The 18472-nt window shown below is 41.3% G+C and overlaps 1 protein-coding gene across 1 annotated transcript in view; it reads left to right on the top strand.

Moving 5' to 3' along the window:
* The window catches only part of CLVS1 (clavesin 1), a 179166-nt gene that overhangs the window by 11795 nt on the left and 148899 nt on the right, over nucleotides 1-18472 (top strand). Inside the window, exon 2 of the mRNA XM_032882620.1 lies at nucleotides 891-1518. Within this exon, the coding sequence (XP_032738511.1) occupies nucleotides 1064-1518 (455 nt within the window). The 5' untranslated portion in view covers nucleotides 891-1063. The remainder of the gene's footprint in view (nucleotides 1-890; nucleotides 1519-18472) is intronic.

An 18472-nucleotide genomic window follows, 5' to 3' on the forward strand; every position in this document is an offset into this window, starting at 1 on the left:
AAAGCTGCTCATAATGTCCACACGTGAGCATTCTCACGTGTCATTGGATTTGATTATGGAAGGTCAGGTTTCCAGCCAAAAGGCGGCCACCCTCCCCGTTCCCCCCAGGCCATTGTTAGTTCAGTTTTGAGTAATTAGGTACCTGTGGGGTTAGGTTAGAGTGACCTTTAACAGTCCCTTTTTATTGTTGGGATGCAAACGACTGCCTTTTAAAAAGGTAGGGGGGAGGGGACATTTCTGTGAAAGGTACTTCCAACTGAGAAAAAAGGCTAATAGGGAGCAATAAATTGTACAGCAGCCATAATTTCTAGGCCTGTGAATAGCCCCATAAAATAGGCTGCCGCAGAGGAGGGATCTTTCTCTCTTCGTACTGTTTCTTAGAGTAATTAATGAAAGAGCCATCTATTAACTAATCTGACCGTATGCTATTATATTAACCAGTCAGTGTAACTAAGAAGTTCCCAAACATCTTTCAAAAATTCACGTTATGATGCATTCAGGATGTGAAAGATAAAATTCTGCCAATTACACGATTTTATTTATTTATTTTTTTTTAAGATTTTATTTATTTATTTGACAGAGAGAGAGAGACAGCAAGAGAGGGAATACAAGCAGGGGAAGTGGAAGAGGAAGTAGCAGACCTCCCTCTGAGCAGGGAGCCCCATGTGGGGCTGATCCCAGGGCTCTGGGATCGTGACCTGACCCTAAGGCAGATGCCCAAAGACTGAGCCACCCAGGAACCCCAATTACACCATTTACCCTTCATTCTATGGAGATCTTGTCTAGTCAAACCCCCAGTACAATACTGCTTTTCTATCTCAGTTGCAATTAATTTGCCCAGATATTGTATCGTCACTGTTTCAGCTCTCTTGTGTGCATTTGTTTTGCAGTAAGAAATGGTCTCAGAGTTGCTTTTTTTTTGGATGGCCCCCACCACATAAGACCTGAATGTCCTACTGCTCTCCAAGAACAGAAAGAAGACCATCTATTTGTCTGCTTTTGTGGCAACTTGGTAGTAACGAAACTGTTGAATGGGCCCCAATTCCGGCAGACCATCAGGTGAATGGGACCAGTCTCCATTCTTCCAAAATATCAGAAATTAAGCACGTGGAAAGGAGATTCGGCCAAGATGACCCATTTACAGGCCGGACTCAGTCCAGAGACTATAGAGAAAGCTCGCCTGGAACTGAATGAGAACCCAGATGTCTTACATCAGGATATCCAGCAAGTCAGGGACATGATCATCACCAGGCCTGACATTGGGTTTTTACGTACAGATGATGCCTTCATCCTGAGATTTCTCCGAGCCAGGAAGTTTCACCAAGCAGATGCCTTCAGACTCCTGGCCCAATACTTTCAGTACCGTCAGCTCAACCTGGACATGTTCAAAAACTTCAAGGCTGATGACCCTGGCATTAAGAGGGCTCTCATCGACGGGTTCCCTGGAGTGCTGGAAAACCGTGATCACTACGGCAGGAAGATTCTTCTGCTCTTTGCCGCCAATTGGGATCAGAGTAGGTAAATGTAGATAGTGTCTTTACTTGGTTTTTCCTTTTCATAAGCATCCTCAATGCATGTTTGGGGCTGTGTGGCTTTTGTTTTCAAAAAATGCAAAAAATGTTGATGTGGGGGCTTTATAAATATATATATATATATATACACATATATGAATATATATATATATTCATATATATACATATATGAATATATAAATATATTCATTTCACCAGGCCACAAAAGATGATTTAAGGCCGCAGGACTACTTGTCATCAAAAGGCAATTCTGGATTCATGACTGTGGTTTGGAACAATAGAATCATAGTGTTAGAATTGTAAGACACCTTAGAAATCATTATTCTATTCATCAGAGTGGGTCATTTATTTTAATAAAGTTGAAAGCTGGTCTTCTAGAAGAACCATATATTCTGTCTTTCATATTCTCATCTTTAGCAACCAAAACAATAAAAATGGATTCAGTAGATGGTTTTAAATCAAATGTTTTCAACATATAAATAATTTCTTGGATCCTCTCCATGACTTCAATATCCTATATTTCTTCTGAGTGCCAGAAATGCATCTCTCCCTGAAAACCCTATAAAAAACCCCAAACTCAGCATGTCCCAAACTGAACGCACCATCTTCCATACTCTCCCTGCATTTTCATCTATCCAGGCCCTCCATCCAGAAACCTGAGTGTCATCCTGAACTGCTTATTGTTTTTGCTCTTCACATCCAATTAATTGCCAAGTCCCACCCCTTTCTTCTTAAGAACCTCTCAAATCTCGTCACCTCTCTTTGCAACCATTGTTATTGCCTCTATTGAGAGCCTTATCATTTCTCACTTGAATTTCTGCAACAGACTCTTACCTAGCATCCCTCCTCTGCTCTGCTCTCTTCTGAGCCATTTGGGCCTACGTCATAGCCATTTGGGTCTACATTATAGCTGAGCCATTTGGGTCTACATTTTGGAGTGACCCTTCCAAACTTCTGCGATGTCACTCTGCTGATTAAAATTCTTCAGTGACCTGGAAGGTCTTCAAAGCAAAGTAAGGCCCTTTATGACTTGCCTCGTACCTCTCCTGCTATGTGTCACCCTTTGCCCTTCCTGATCTCTGGTCCAGCTGGAAGGAAGTATAAGCCTTGCCTTGAGTAACTGACATTTTCCAGCAAGTCCTCATCAGGCACCGAAAGGAGAGCCCAGCCACTTCTTATCCCAGTTCCAACCATCCTGGACACAGTCTGCCTACTGATTCATACTCATCTTTATGCTTCTTTCCTGTAGAGTTTTCCTCCATCCTCTCCCTCAACCCTTCTCAGTTAGGTGCCCTTCCTTTGTTCATATTTCTGCTAAAGCATTTGCAATAGGAGAATACATTGCTATTACAGCTATTATTTTGGAATATTTATACCATATACTCTAGTGAGCATTTATATATATTGTCTCATTTAACCCAATGAGGACTTTTCATGAAAGATAATACTATTATCCCTATGTCACATTTGATGACACAAGACTTTGATAAATTAAGTCAGTCGCTCAGTATCACAGAACTGGTGAAACACGGAGCGGACATGAAGCACCAGTAGTCTGACCTGAGAGTTGTCTTAACTGGACTTCACTGTAATTGTGTGTTTACTTGTATACTCTTCCTTACGCCTCCTCCCAAGACTGTCAGTTCCTCGAGGGCAGGAAACTGTCACTTTCATGTTTATCTCTTTGGCACATGGTACGATATCCAGTAAATCTGAGTGAGAAAGAAAGCATGAATCAAGCTTCTGTAACTTTAGTCTTCACAGAAATATCATCATGGGTTATGGGGCACCTGGGTGGCTCAGTGGGTGAAAGCCTCTGCCTTCTGCTCAAGTCATGATCTCAGTGTCCTGGGATGGAGCCCCACGTTGGCTCTCTGCTCAGCGGGGAGCCTGCTTCCTCCTCTCTCTCTCTGCCTGCCTCTCTGCCTACTTGTGATCTCTGTCTGTCAAATGAATAAATAAAATCTTAAAAAAAAAACCCTTAAAAAAAAAGAAAAAGTAAAAGAAATATCATCATGGGAATGTTTATGGTCCCTGGGGAGACACAGGTTTAACTTTTAAAATACATCAAAGAATCCCTCCCTAATAACTAAAAGGAATTTCTAAGATGGCCCTTTATTACTTCATATCATTCCTCCTCCTCCTAAAAATGATAATATTGTAAGACACCTTTGAACCACTGGCTATTTTCTGGTTGGGAGGCTGGGATCAGGCAACTTAATCCTGAAGATGTATTGCAGGGTTGTAACACTATCGGTCTAGAGCTTGGTCATCTCTGCACCCCGGGCCCGAATGCCTTTCTCATTTCTGCTCTGTTAACACAAGGTCCCTGCCAGCACATCGACTGACCACAGGAGAATTCCTTCTGAGACGCACACACGCCCATTGACGCAGGGCATCAGACTTAAACCTGAGGAAACAGCCATCCTTTGGACAATGGCATGATAACATTTTGGCGTTTGGAACAGGCCAATTTTGATGATTCCGGAGAACAATCATACTGTCTCCATTTGCTCTTAGTTGTAAGTGTTCTAGACCTTCCATCTGCTAAGACACTAAGTAGTGATTTATACATAAAAAAAAAATACATCATGGCAAAATATCTTATTTTGTATCAGCGATTGGCCCGAACGTATCTCAAAATGTGTTAACAAGTAATAACAAATAGTAATAGTAAGAAGAAGCGAAGCCCCAGGACAATAATCCAAATGTTTGTGATGATGATAACCTTGAACAAGTTACAGTTCTCTGTTCCTTAGTTTCCTCAAGTGTAAAGTAAGACGCTCCAGCTAGGTAATCCCTGAGACACCTCTGCTCTAATAGCCCATGACTGTAAAGCTCATTCAGCCTGATCCTACGGATGGATGGAAAGGGATTTTAAAATTCACCTTATAGCTGTCTAACTCACTAGGTTTTTCGAAGTAACCTCTCTCTCTTTCTCTCATCCTCCCACAAAGGCTGAGTCTTGAGGCATTTTTTTTTTTTTCCAAACTATACACTACTATTTGTTCCAAATATTTTGGTTTCAACAGGGAGGTAAAAGATCAGGCTATCCCATTGTTAGCCAAAGATCCTTAGAAGCAAACAAACCTCAGTTTGAACCCAGGGACTATCCAATGCTTTCCTGATTATATGATCTGGGACCAGCAATTTCTTTGAGACTCAGTTTTCTCATCTGTAAGGTAGGGATGAGAGTCATTTAGCTAGAAATGCAGTTGGGAGGATGGAATGACAAAATGCACTTGAGGAACACAACTCATTGTTTGGCACATGGTAAGCACTCAATAAATATTAGCTAGTATTATTAGTAATATTATAAAACACCCCCTACAAAAAATAATCAACCACGGATGGTAGATAGATAAAGATAGACAGGAGTACAATACCTAAAAATGAAAATGGGCCAGTGGGTGCGGTCTGCCTGCGCGCCCATCCTAATTACTTCTTTGTTTTCTCCGCAAACATGGTCCCTGTCACACAGACCCAGCCTAAATGGGGCCCGAAAGGCCCGGAAGAGTTGGCACAGCTTTGCAAAATGATTACTTCACTCTCATTGGGCACCTAAGATGACTGGAAAGCGATTTGCATGTCTCATATGAAAGGTTTACGGAGATTAAAATGGTTATTAATATTTATTAAAACTATGTAAATCTCATTCATCTAAACCCAGACAGCCTGAACAAAAGCGCAGAGCGGTGAGGGATAGGAAACGCTGTCCTCCAGACACATGGGGGGGGCTCTGTGGGCCTGGGTTCCGTGCCAGCTGAAGGGCCGGAGTGCCAGGCTCCCCGAGCATGATGGGCCCTCCCCCAGAAATCGGGCCTCAGTGGAGGGCTGTATAGCTTCTATACTTCCTGAGACTGCCAGGCTGCACTGAAATGAGTTAGAGGAAATCAGCACTCACCTAGTTATTCCTAAAATGATGCTGGCACTTTCTCGGCTAGCAGAATTTACGTTTCAGCTCACCTGCTTGGTGCCTACTGGAGACATAGGGGAGGAACACCACCGCTCAATGAGCCCTTTGCCCTTTCTCACCTAAACTCAGTTTGTCCCTTACGAGCTGATAAAAAAGAAATCCATTTCTTATTTCTTTCTGGTTCGCATACTTGTACCTGGCCCCCCAGCCCGATAGGCCCATGCGCAGCTGAAGAAGAGTAAAGCTTGGGTAAGTTATTTGACTTTCTGGTGTCTCCACTTCACTAGGTGGAAACGGATGTACTATCTGGCATGTGGAGCTGTTACAAGGATTAACCCCAATTGCCCTACTTGATGGTGTCTGAAAGGCGTAATGGAATGGTGATTAAATGCACCCAGAAACTCCAGAGCCAGACAGCCAGCTTCATAGCCCAGTTGCCTTCTCACTAGCCCTGGGATCCTGAGCAAGTTGCTTAATTCCTTATTACCCTGTTTCTCACCTAAAGTGGGGGTGATGATGATCATAGGTTAACACTAGTTGATGTCCAAAAACCAACAAATGGCAGTTTTTTCTTAAAAAAAAAAAAAAAAACTCCAATCAGGCAAATTATCTAGGATACTGAATCACAAAATGTACTTTCCAAATCCAAATGGCAGGATTTGAACCATGACCAAGTTTCCTCCACCTTGAAAAGTAGAAAAAAATGCAACAGAGACCCCAAGCCACCATGCTTCAAAGGGCTCTTGGGTAACTCAGCTGTGGCCAGGAGGCTCTGAGAAATCATCTGGCCTTAGCATCCCTCCCTATAGTGTTTATTACATTCTCAGGCAATAATAAAGGCATTTGGGAAGGAGTATCCAGACAATAAAAACTCCACAATAGATTACAATAGTATCCTGTAGGGCCCGGTGTAGACCAGCTGGTCCCCAACTACTTAAATGGGGGAAAAACAGTTGGAAATACATTGAATGTAATAATATATAAAATAACAGTGGATATTCTTTGGTCAGTGTATTATTGGTTTCTCACAATTAGAAAGCTCAGAAATCAGCAACCAGTTTGAAGACTAGTTGGTTCTTGCAGGAAGCTGGGGCACCAGAAGAAAGAGCTGAGTAAGGGCAATTCAGTAGACTGAAAAGGGGGCCAATGGACAACTTGATCACTACCTTCAGGTATATAGAGTTCTTACAAGAAGGCAGTGAATTTTGTAGGCTCTCTTTCCCCACCATACAGAACAAGGGCCAGAGGTTTGGACTAAAGAGCGACCTACTGGTTGGAAGGTTAGGGAGCTAAGCTTTCAGCACAAGGGTGAGGGACTAGGGCATTTCCCTGGGGTGTAAAATTTAAAGGGGGCACCAAAGCACTCAGTAATCAAAAGAAATATTTTTTCCAAAAAAAAATTTTAAATCAAAATTAATACAAAAAGTCCATCACAAACAAAATGTCAAAATTTTAAAGAAGGCAGGATAGGATCATTGATTTTTTTTTTTTTTTCCCTTGTGCCTCAGGCTCCAATATGGCTTGGCAAGGCACTGCTCGGGCTAATCAGATTCCAAAAGAGAAAATCCATAAGTTGGCTCCTGATCAATTATATTATAGTACATAATACTGAATACCTATATACTCTAACAATTCACGGAACCTTATGATTCCCAAGCATTTCCATGTACATTTTCTGATTTTAATGCTTATTAACCATTTGGAGAGTATCACTAAGGGACAGATGACAAAGAAGAGGTTTGAGGAGGAGAAGATACTTTCTAATCAAGGAACTAAATGACTCATCAATGGAAAAACTTAGACTCAGAGCTTCTAATTCCAAGCTCCAAAGACATCTGGAGCCAATTGTTCAGCCCCTGAGTGATTAGATATTTCAGAACATCCACGCAGCTTCTGAAAGGCTGTGAGTGGATTTCCTGGTGGTGAACGTGTGTGTGGATGAGTGCAGTGAGTCACAGTGGGTGGGATCTGAGGTTGAGTGGCACTGATTCTCAAAAGGGGCACAATGGGTATTTGGAGCTATTTAGTTTTTAATGCATATGACTGTAAACATGGAGGAATGTTTAGTATCCCCTTTCCCAGACACTGGGGCAATTGAAAAGGCCACCTTCACATTTCCAAAGCCCTTAGGGTAGCTGGAGTTCACTTTGAGAACCCCTGAAGGAAAGTTCTAGAAATGTTCTAACACCAGGCTATGCTTTTTTGCCAAGCTCTAGCAATGTCCTCATTCTTACATTGAACTCAAGAGTTCCCAAATCAAATCAAAATCTGAATCACTGGAACGTTGCTAAATGGTAGTGTGGCTCCAGGGTCCAAATTCTAGGTTTTTCACACCTTCTCCTCAGCTCCCTCTTCTAGCTGAGAGGCACCGGCAGGCTCGGGGTACACAGTGAAGCTATTCCTTGTGCATGCATTCTAATGGGGCTCAGACATCAAAGAACGCGCATTAGAAGCTGGGTACACGAGAAGTTGAGATGGTTCTGGAGACTCAGTGTCAAGGGCCTGCCTAGTCCCAAGTATGAGTCGGCAGAAAGGAAGCAGAGAGGGACTTATTGCTTCAGTTGGAGCAAGTGCGAAAGCAGCTGGGACGCTGATCAAGAGGCCAGACTTGTCCTTCAGTGGGATGAACCCAAGCCTCATTCCTTCCTTCATGCGCTCCATAAACATCCCAGCTGCGGGGGTCTAGCTCTGTGTGAGCTCCTGAGGGTCCAAAGGAAGCATTTCTGTTCGGAGCTCAGGCTCCCAGGATAGCTTCTCACACCAGTCCCCCACTCACCCCGAGTCCCTCCAGGCATTCAGCGACTGGAAGATGAAGTCTACCAGGGAACTGACCTTCTTGCCCTTCCACTTCTGAAAGCAAGGACACTATCATATTTGCTTTATAATGTAGAAAACAAGCTGGAAGCTGTCTGTTCTTAGGGACGGGTGCTTTTCCACTCACTGTTTCTTTCTTTTTTTTTTTTGTTTTTTTTGGGTTTTATTTTTGTTTGTTTTTTTGTTTTGTTTTGTTTTTTTTTTGTTTTTTTTTTGTTTTTCTGGGAAGGCGCTCAGCTGCTCCTTGTTCCCTCGTGCCAGGCAGTAATTTATCTGATGGATATGCTGGAGCTAGTGAGCTCCTTCAAACGTCACAGCTTATTGCTGACCTGTGGCAACCTCCAAAAGGCTGACGTGGCAAATGTTCCGACAGCTCTGTGGCATGATCTGGCAGTGGGAGATGAACATTAAGTAGGTTCTTTCTTCTGATTAAAACCCTGAGGCAGTAGGTGGGATATAACTCTTCAAACTATAAATAAGCCAGTTGATTGAGGTTTACCTTTAGCTTTTGCAAGAGCACGGAAGAGCTTTTTGTAAGTAGCAGGGGGTCTGCGCCTCATTCCGTTTGGCTGTCATCAGCTTAAGAACTTGTGGCACAAGAGGGGACAAGTTTTTAAGCCATGCTGAGCATTGGGGAGGGGAGCAGAGACCCGGCAGGCCCAGTGGAGGCCAGGAGCTCCAGAACACGAAGCCTATTGAGAGAGGTTTGAGAAAAAGATTTCACCGTCTGTTCTTCCTACAGATACATTCCTGGAATTGCTCTGGTAGCGATCAGCTTTCCAATTGGGATGAGCTTGGAAATGAGCAAAAAGGAACAGAGGAGGGTTATTACAACCACCAAATCAAACTTGCTTGCCAAATCCTAACCATGTGGCAGACGGTAATGCCCTATTAATATCCCTAGTTTGCAGATGATAAAATTAAGGCTCAGAGAGGTTAGGTAAGCTATCCAAGATCACACCCCTGGGAAGTAGCTAAAACAGGCAGGATCTCAGATCTAACTCATTTGCCAAATTTGGGGGCCACTAAATCCGACATTCGGGAGGGCTCTCAGGGACATATTAGTAAGCAAGCAAGCTAACACCAGTCCCTTCTGGGTCTGCTCGGAGATGACACCTCTGCCTGACGGGAGGGCTGGCCCTCGGAGACATGTCTGATGTTACAGGGCTCTGGCTGCATGTTGTAAAAGCAAGGTAGCTGCGTAGTAAGAAAGGGCCCCAAGGACCGGGAGAGCCAGATTTTACTGACAAGGTATCTTTCCAGGTCAGCTGTTCCTCCCAAATTCACACTTAGAAGCCCAGGAGATTACAAGACACGACCCTTATTACCCTGCAGATAAAAAAAAGTCTCCTCCGATGGCTAGAAATTTGAGGGCCTAAGAATAATTGCTTCCTTCTCAGGGCATGGCCGGGATAAGGCAGCCAGCACCCAGCTCGCTCTCAAGTCCTTGACTTCAAATCATGCTGCCGTCGGGACATGACCTGGGTCTGGGTCTCTCGAAGGCCAGCGTCGGGAAAAGAGGGCACGGGGAAAGGGCAATTTCTTAAGCGTGGGGTTGCCTGTATGCTGTGTTCGCTGTTGATTTTCTCATGAATAAGGCTGACTTCCGGAAAGAGCGCTTTACAGGAAAAGGCCCTGTACAACGAGAAGTTCTTCTGGGCGATGAACTACTTTCCCTGGTTCTCAGTAAACCGGGAAGCATCTCCTGATCTCCTTTCCAAGGAGGATAATGCAGCGCTGAGAAGGAAGCCCCTTGGCATCTGCCCGAACTTCAATCCCCACAGCCCCTGAACCCCGAAACTCAGCGCGTTAAGAAGCCACCGGCTCGCTTACCCTTTCCATATGGTTCCTCGATAGTCGCTCCTGAACGGGGATGTGCAGATCCTTGAGCAGCTGCTGGAATGATTAAATGCCTGCACTTCCCTGAGGTGGTAAATCAGGCTCGGAGCCCTTTATTGTGAGTGTACTATAAAGCAGTAGAAGTTATTGCTACTCCACTGGCAAAATGTAGCCCCGGACAGGAAAATAAAGAGAGGGTACATTTTGTTGTGAAGGCTTTAAAGTGATGTGTTGTTTTTTCGTTGCTCATTCTCCTGTTTCTCATCATTTTTCTCTTCCCTTTGCCTCTAAGTCTTCCCTCCAGCACTTCTTGCTGAGTGCAAAGGTGGCGTTCCCACAAGGAACACCGAGTGCCTTTCGGGATCCGAGAATGTTCACAGTAGGGACGTTCCCAGGCATCGAGCGTCTCCTTGTGCTGTATTATTTAACTAAGTCCTCACAAACCATTTGTGAAGGAGATCTGTTATCCTTGTTTTAGATAGAGGGTATTTCTTCTGGATGAAATCACAACGCTGGCTAGCGGTGTGAGTATTTCCCTTTCTCCTTCGTCGGATGCCTGATTATATCCGAGGCCTGCTCTTAGGGATCGTGTCAATGAATCTCTACTCAGAATTCATTGCAGAATTCCTGCTCAGAAGTCTTTAATCGCTCCTTAATAAAGCTGGTTCAGTCTCTTTGTCACACGTTGCGCCAGATAAAACCTTAAGAATTTGGCATCGCTTTCCTTATCCGAAGGACGTCATCTGCTCAAGTCAGAAGGCTCACCGTCCTCTCCTTCCCCTCCCCCTTGTTCGTCCCAGCCCTCCCCAGCCTTTGCTTCTGCAGATTCTCCTACCCAGTCGTCATGCCTCTTATGAGGCGAGCACGGACCCTCCAGGAGCACTGAAAAGAGGCATCCTGGGGGCATGAGCTGACTCCAGGAAGTAAAATTAAACAGTAGAGGAAAGTGAATGTGAGGAAGACTGAGACAGAAAGCGCACTTTGCAGGGACCTAGGGTGAGAGCGAGCTGTCCCATGGGGAGAGCCTTGGTGAGTTGCACTGAGCATAGACTCTGAGGGCTCACACACAGAGAGAGGAAGCTGAGGAGGTAGGCGAGGCCAGGAGTTATCCAGGCTTCCTGTAAGGAATTTGGGATTTAGGCTTAAGAACAAACCAAGTGCTACTCATCCTTCAAAGCTCATATTCATGCTAAGAAGCTTTGCCCCTGGCTGGGGCAGCACTGATCTCTCCTTTGTTCTTCCCCAAACTCTTGCCACACTCACCTTTGCTGCACACTTTTTTCAGGCTGCAGGGAAGCTCCTAGAGGCAGAATGCTATTTTTTCCTTCTTGGTATCCATGGGTACAGAGTAGGGCTCAGTAGAATCCCCTCGGCGGACTTGTGGGGAGAAGTTTGGAATGACAGAAAGCCCAAACAGAGAGGCTCTTTCTAGACTCTTCTCAATGACAACACTCTTGTGGAGGGGACTGGAGCTGTGTGCAGTTGAACTTGGGAAGGAAGGAGGAAGAGGCTGGGGTGCTCTGTGTACCCCATGTCCAGTGCTTATCAGCATGACGGAAGGGAGACCGAGATTGTTGTAGAAGCATCACGAGCAACCCAAACCCCGAATCGGAGCCAATATTGTGGGTTCCCCAGGGGCTCCATCCATGGTGTGACGAGCTCAGGTACCCATCACCCCTTAATGGTGTGAAGTGCATGACTGCCATCATTTTCTTTCATCTCCCAAATTTGGGAGTTCTAGCTGTGTCATTGTTCATCAGACCAAGTTAAGAATAGACTTCGCGTGTAGAAAGCATCACTGCTCAGGCTGCTACCTTCCCTGCAGAGGTCAGGGAATGGGAACCTGACCCCCTGCCTCGTTCTTAGTGAACGGCTTCTGATTTCTACTCCATGTCCTCCTCACCTGGACAGGTTTTTGTAGATTTTGTTCATCGCACATTTCCCCATGAGTTTCTGATGAGTTAATCCATCGTATAATTTTATAGCATGCATATTGATTAATATATTACACCCCTGTAGGCAGAGCATTGCAGTTTGATATTTAATCTGTGAAATCTCCCAGAATAATACTGTAACGCCTCATTTACCTTCTATCTTCGTAAGGGAAGAGGGTATTCTAGTGGTGTGAAGTCTTCAAATAGTTGAGGGCCGCCTTCTACGGGCCAATTTTAAAGTTTTATCTTATTCAGTTTTGGTTAAAAAGCAAACACAATGCATTTTTTACTCCCTACCTTGTTAAATCTAACTGAACACTTTCTTCATGACAAGTAGTGAATGTGATGCGTATAAATTACTGTACCCTGGGCTAAGAAATACAGCTATTAGGATGGCGATTCCTGGGGCACATGGACTCACTCTTATGCCATGTGGCCCGTACTGGTTTGCTCCATATGCTTCCTAATCCTTTTTTTTTTGGTGAGGGGGACATCTCCTCTTAGCTCTTAATTTATGACTCTTAGTGGGGTTGCTTCAAAACCCTCTCTCCTACCTAATTTTCTGTGGGCTAGGATGTCAGAAAACTGAGTTTGTTGAATTCTATGCTTTGGATGAGGACTTCTGGGGAATCCCAAGGGATAAAGTAAATGAGCTGTAGTGGAGCATGAATTTTATAACATCTCATCTATATGCTCGGAAATATGGTTCTGCCTAAAGCACCAGCAGGCAGGGCATGAAGGCCCTTCTATTGTAGCATCTACTTGGAACTGCGCAGAACTGAAAACCTGAGGGATTTTTCTTCCAAGGTTTCTCTAACCCTTGGATTCATGTACAATATACCCTCTGACTTATGCATCCTTCTTCCCTATAATACTTCCCTCAGCCTAGCAGGAAAGGACCTATATCTTAGTTTATATTTGGATTAAAACCCATTTTTATCAAAGTGGTGTCTATCCTTTGTATTGATTTTCTTTTTTATCCTTTGTATTTTCATTTTTTTGACTTTTCTAGCATTAAATATAAGCCTTTGTCTCTCATCAAGAATATACTAGGCAAAATAAAGTAGCTTATTTTTCTGTTTATTTTTTATTATACGCCTGTCTTCTTGGCACACCTACTCCAAGTGATTCACACAGCACTGTCACGGAGTCTATCCCCTTCAGGCCCTCCCTGGAGCTACTACTCTCTTCTAATATGTCACAGGACCCTGGCCACCTCACCATGGCCATGGTTTTTATATTGATAGATCTGAATTTCTATTGTTTGGTCCCTTTAGTACCCAGTCACCCAGAGGAAGGGACTGGGGCAGGGACACTGGCAAGGATCATCAGGTCAAAGACACCTTAGTCAGGGGGAGAAATACAGGAGGTGCTTTCTTCCTTGTTCTTGGCAGTGGGCCAGGAAGTTGACGCTGTGGATAAAGTGAAGCACCTTAACTTGTCTCATTCTTAAGAGGGTGGGGACTTTGGGTCTACAATCGGCTACTGGGAATCTCCTGAGTCACATATTGGGGGAAAAGGGATCTAGCTTCCACCAGATTCTCAAGCTGTTCACATCCCAGAGAAGTTTAAGGACCTCCCCATTAGCTTATTCATCTGCTGGTTTACGAGTGAGTACAACTGCATGGTTGTCCTACTGGGATAGTATTATAGAATGGTTGTCAAATGGGCTCATGGCTTTATCCTTTATGAAGGGTTGTGTGGTTGTAAGAGTCAGCATTTTCATTGGAGAAAATCATGAAAATGGAGAAAGTGTTAGTATATTAAAAATTATTCATAATCCCTCCACTTAGCTATAACCATTGACATTGAGAATTAAGGTATATTTTGCACACACGCACACACACACACACACACACACACACACAATTGGCCTGAATCTAGTTAAGACAACACAGTGGTAACGAGCTCAACACTGTGACTGGATTGCCTGGGTATGAATCAGAACTCTACCACTTACTAGCTGCCGAAGCCTGAGCAAGTGAATACTCTGTATCTTGATTTCCTCACCTATAAAATGATAATAATAATAGCATCAATCTCCAAGTGCTCTCATGAGCATTAAAGGGATTACTATAAGAAAAGCTCGGAAAAATGACTGATCATACTTAACACTCAGTAGACATCATCTACTTTTTATTATTCTGCATTTTTTTACTTAAAATTATATAATATTACTGTATTAGTTTATTTAATATGCATTGGGCACAAAATAATGACTGAATAGTTTAAAACTCAAAAAATTTAGACATTAGGCTATTTTCCATGTTTGACAAGTATAAATAATGATATAAGGAATGTCTCTATATAAATATTTCTCCACATCTTTACTTTCTCCCCCTTAGGATAAATTCCGGGAGGTTGACTTAATAAGCAATGAACACTTTTATGGCCCTTGGTATATATAGTCAAATTGCTTTCCAGAAATGGTGTTCCAGTCTCTCTGCCCATCAGGAGTCCATGACAGTCCCCACCTCCCCCTGCTTCACAGTGCAATGCTTTGTTAGCCTGCTCTCATCAAACATTGCTTTTCTTGGTCTAATCGGGTTTTATTCTTTTCATGCTTTTCCTTGCTTCTACCCTTTGGGTTTAGAAGTTATCTGTTCCTATTATTTTACATGTTATCTCCCAAATTTCAATATAGTTGTTTTACCAGTAGATTTTGCTAAAAAGTCCAGAGTCAGTCAATCTCTCCATTCTCATCCAGAATAATAGAAGAAAATTTCTCTCTGAACTTACCCATCTTTCAAAACTGTTGCTGTCTATTGTTTTAGTCCTACCACTTATTCGACCCCACTGTTACTGTCATTGTTATTGCTTGCAATTAATTCCTGTTTAAATCTATCAAGGTGTTTTAAGAATTTCTTGGCTCACTTTTGAAATTTGTACCTCATTTTTCTTTGTGACTTTGTCTCCTTACTGAAGTGAGGAGCTGTGGTTAGTGAACTTTCTTAACAACCTTTGTTATGTTTGAAATGTTATTTCTTTTTTACTCTCAAATTATAATTTAGTTGGGCATATAGCTTGAGATTAAAAACGATTTTCCCTCAACATTTTGAAGACATTAATTAATTGTACTCTGGTTGTTTTAAAAGAGTGTTGTCAATCTAACTGACATTCCTTTACAGGTAATCTGTTTTTCCTCCCTGGTGGCTTTAAAATTTCTCTTGGTCTGTGGTGTTTTACAGTTGTATCTAGGTGTTTGGTTTTTTTTTATCTACATATTTTTAAATCCTGCTTGAACTTGATATATTTTTTGTTTCATTCATTTTTATTTATTTTTTCAATAAATATTTGTTTTTGAGATGCCTGATGTTTTTCTAGATGCCAGGGACACAGAGTTGATAGTCTTACATTCAGATTTTTAATCTTAAGACTCATAAATTTATTTTTGTTTCCTTTTTGATTTGTTATGTGTATACATTGTGAAAAAATTCCTACCATTGAGTTTATTAACAACTCCATCACCTCAAATATACCCCCTCCCTTTTTTGGTGAAAACACCTAAGTTCTATTTTCTTAGTAAATTTCGGTTATACAGTGCAGTGTTATTAGCTATACTCACTATGTTATAAATTAGTTCCTTAAACCTTATTCATCTTTTAACCTTTCAGCAAACTCTCCCTGTTTTCCCCAACCCCCAACTGCTGGCAACCACCATTCAACCCTTTACTTCTATGAGTTTGAAGATTTTTCTTGGGTTTTTTTTTTTTTTTTTTTTTTTGGAGGGGGTTGGATTCCACATATAAATGATACCATGCAGAATTTGTTTTTCTCTGACTGGCTTATTTCATTTAGCCTAATGCCCTCTAGCTTTATCCATGTTGTCAAAAGTGCCAGGATTTCATTTTTTTTTAAAGGCTGAATAATATCTATATCTACCTATCTATATCTAGCTACCTGTTTATCTATCTGTCTACCTCTATATATCCCATTTTCTGTATCCATTCATCCAATGATGGACACTTAAGTTGTTTCCAACCTTGCCTATTGTGAATAATGATGTGGCAAACATGGAAGCACAGACACCTCTTTGAGATAATGATTCCATTTCTTTGGGGTATATACCTAGAAGTGGGATTACTAGTACATATTGTAGTCCTATTTTTTAATCTCTTGTGAAACCTCCATGCTGTTTTCCATAGTAGCTGCACCAAGATTTACATTCCCACCAACAGTGCACGAAGGTTCCTTCTTCTCCACATTCTCACCAGCATTTGTTTTATCTTTTCTTTTGCTAATGGACAACCCAACAGGTCTGAGGAAATAGCTCATTGTGGTTTTGATTTAATTTCCCTGATTAATAATGTTGAACATCTTTTCATGTACCTCTTGGTTATTTGTATATCTTCTTTGGAAAAATTTATTCAGGTTCTTTACCCATTTTTAATTGGATTATTTGTTTGTTTTCCTATTGAATTGTGTAAGTTCCTTTTATATTTTTTAGTATTAGCCCTTTGTTGCATATGTGGTTTGCAGATATTTTCTTTCCTTCTGTAGGTTGCCTTTTTATTTTGTTGGTGGTTTCCTTTGCTGTGCAGAAAGAAGCTTTTTAGATTTATGTCATCCCACTTGGTTATTTATTTTTGTTTTGTTTTGTTTTGTTTTGCTTTGCTTTGGTGTCGGATCAAAAAAATATATTCCCAAAATCAATGTCAAGGAACTTACCTATATTTCCTTCTAGAGTTTTATGGTTTCAAGTCTTCAAGTTTTTAGTTTATTTTGAGATAATTTTTGTGTATCATGTACATGGGATAGGGGTCCAGTTTCATTCTTTTACATGTGACTGTCCAGTTTTCCTAGCACCATTTACTGAAGAGAATGACATTTCCCCAAAGTGTACTTTTTGTGCTTTGTCTATAATAATACAGGCATGAGTATTTTCCTGGGATCTCTATTCTGCTCCACTGATACAAGTGTCTGTTTTTGATTACATACTCTTATATAGTTTGAAATCAGGGATTGTGATTCCTCTGGCATTGTTCTTTCTCAAGATTGCTTTAGCTATTCATGGTCTTTTGTGGTTTCATACAAATTTTAGGATTGTTTTCTCTATTTCTGTAGAAACTATCATTGGAATTTTGATTGGGATTGCAGTGAATCTGTATATTGCTTTGCATAGTATGGACATTTTAACAATAGTGATTACCATAATCCATATATACAGACTGTCTTTCCATTTATTCATGTCTTCGTTAATTTTTTCATCAATTTAGTGTGCAAATATTTTACCTCCTGAGTTAAATTTATTCCTAAATATTTTATTCTTTTTCATATTATTGTAAATGGGATTGTTTTCTAAATTTCTCTTTCTGATAGTTTGTTAGTGTATAGAAATGCAAATGGGTTTTGTATTCTGCAAATATACTGAATTTGTTTATTCTAACTTTTTTTGGTGGAGTCTTTGATATATATAATATCATGTCAACTGCAAACGGAATCTCTGTCCTTCCCCTGCACACTCTCTCCCCCACCCCATGAACTGAGGTGAAAAGCCCATTCTATGTTATGCCCAAAGATAGGCAGGTAGAATTTCCTTTATTCCTATTACAACTGGGATTCCCCATTTCCCAGCTGCTTGTTTCATGCTGGGAGACAGTTCTACTTTCAGTCTCAAGACCGTGACTTTTATTTCATCATCATGGAAGCATTAAAACCCTACCCCTAAGAGACAGATCTGGCTAGCTGTCACATGATTTCAATCACTTATTGCTTTGATGATTCCTTCTTCATTTGTAACCCCTGGAGATTTCCCTTTCTTACTTTTGATTTCAGCTATGAATTAATATTTTTAAATTATATTTATTCACATTTCTTTGGGGGGGGAAGTTGCTTCTTTCTGGCAGCAGCCTGTTCTACCACATTAAGTAGAATTTTTAATGTATAATAACAAAAACAATAGCAATGACAGCAGCAATAATATATTTGTATATTTACCTTACATTTATTCATCTTACTTAAATTTTGTAATTTCTTGGGTCTTAAGGATATTCTAAAAGTATTGATAAATTTGTTCCTTATTTTATCAACCACTTTTCTATCTTTATTTTTACCTAGGAATTCTGTCATAAATTGAAAGCAGTGGGTCAAATTCTTCCAATACAATTATATTTTTATCAATCTCTCTATAGGTTTGCTTCCTGTAAGTACTATGTTATTCATTATATCTTCTGCATTGGTTACAGCTTTCACCCATACAAAATAATGCTCCTTCTAAAAAAAAAGTATTTTGACTTATCAGATACTAAAATATTTTTCCTTTGATGGGATCTTCTCTGCCTTTGAACACTTCAATTGTTTTAAGTTTCTCTATGTTGTTTTGCTTCAGCTGTTTCTTATAAGTTACAAATGTTATGGATGGTGTTGTTACTATTTAATACTTTTTATTTTTGTTGTTTGTATGTTTTTTTCCTGGTTTGTTCATTTTTGCTGTATAT

Source organism: Lontra canadensis, unplaced genomic scaffold, assembly GCF_010015895.1.
Source record: "Lontra canadensis isolate GAN:19392208 unplaced genomic scaffold, GSC_riverotter_1.0 scaffold83, whole genome shotgun sequence".
Lineage (NCBI taxonomy): Eukaryota > Metazoa > Chordata > Mammalia > Carnivora > Mustelidae > Lontra > Lontra canadensis.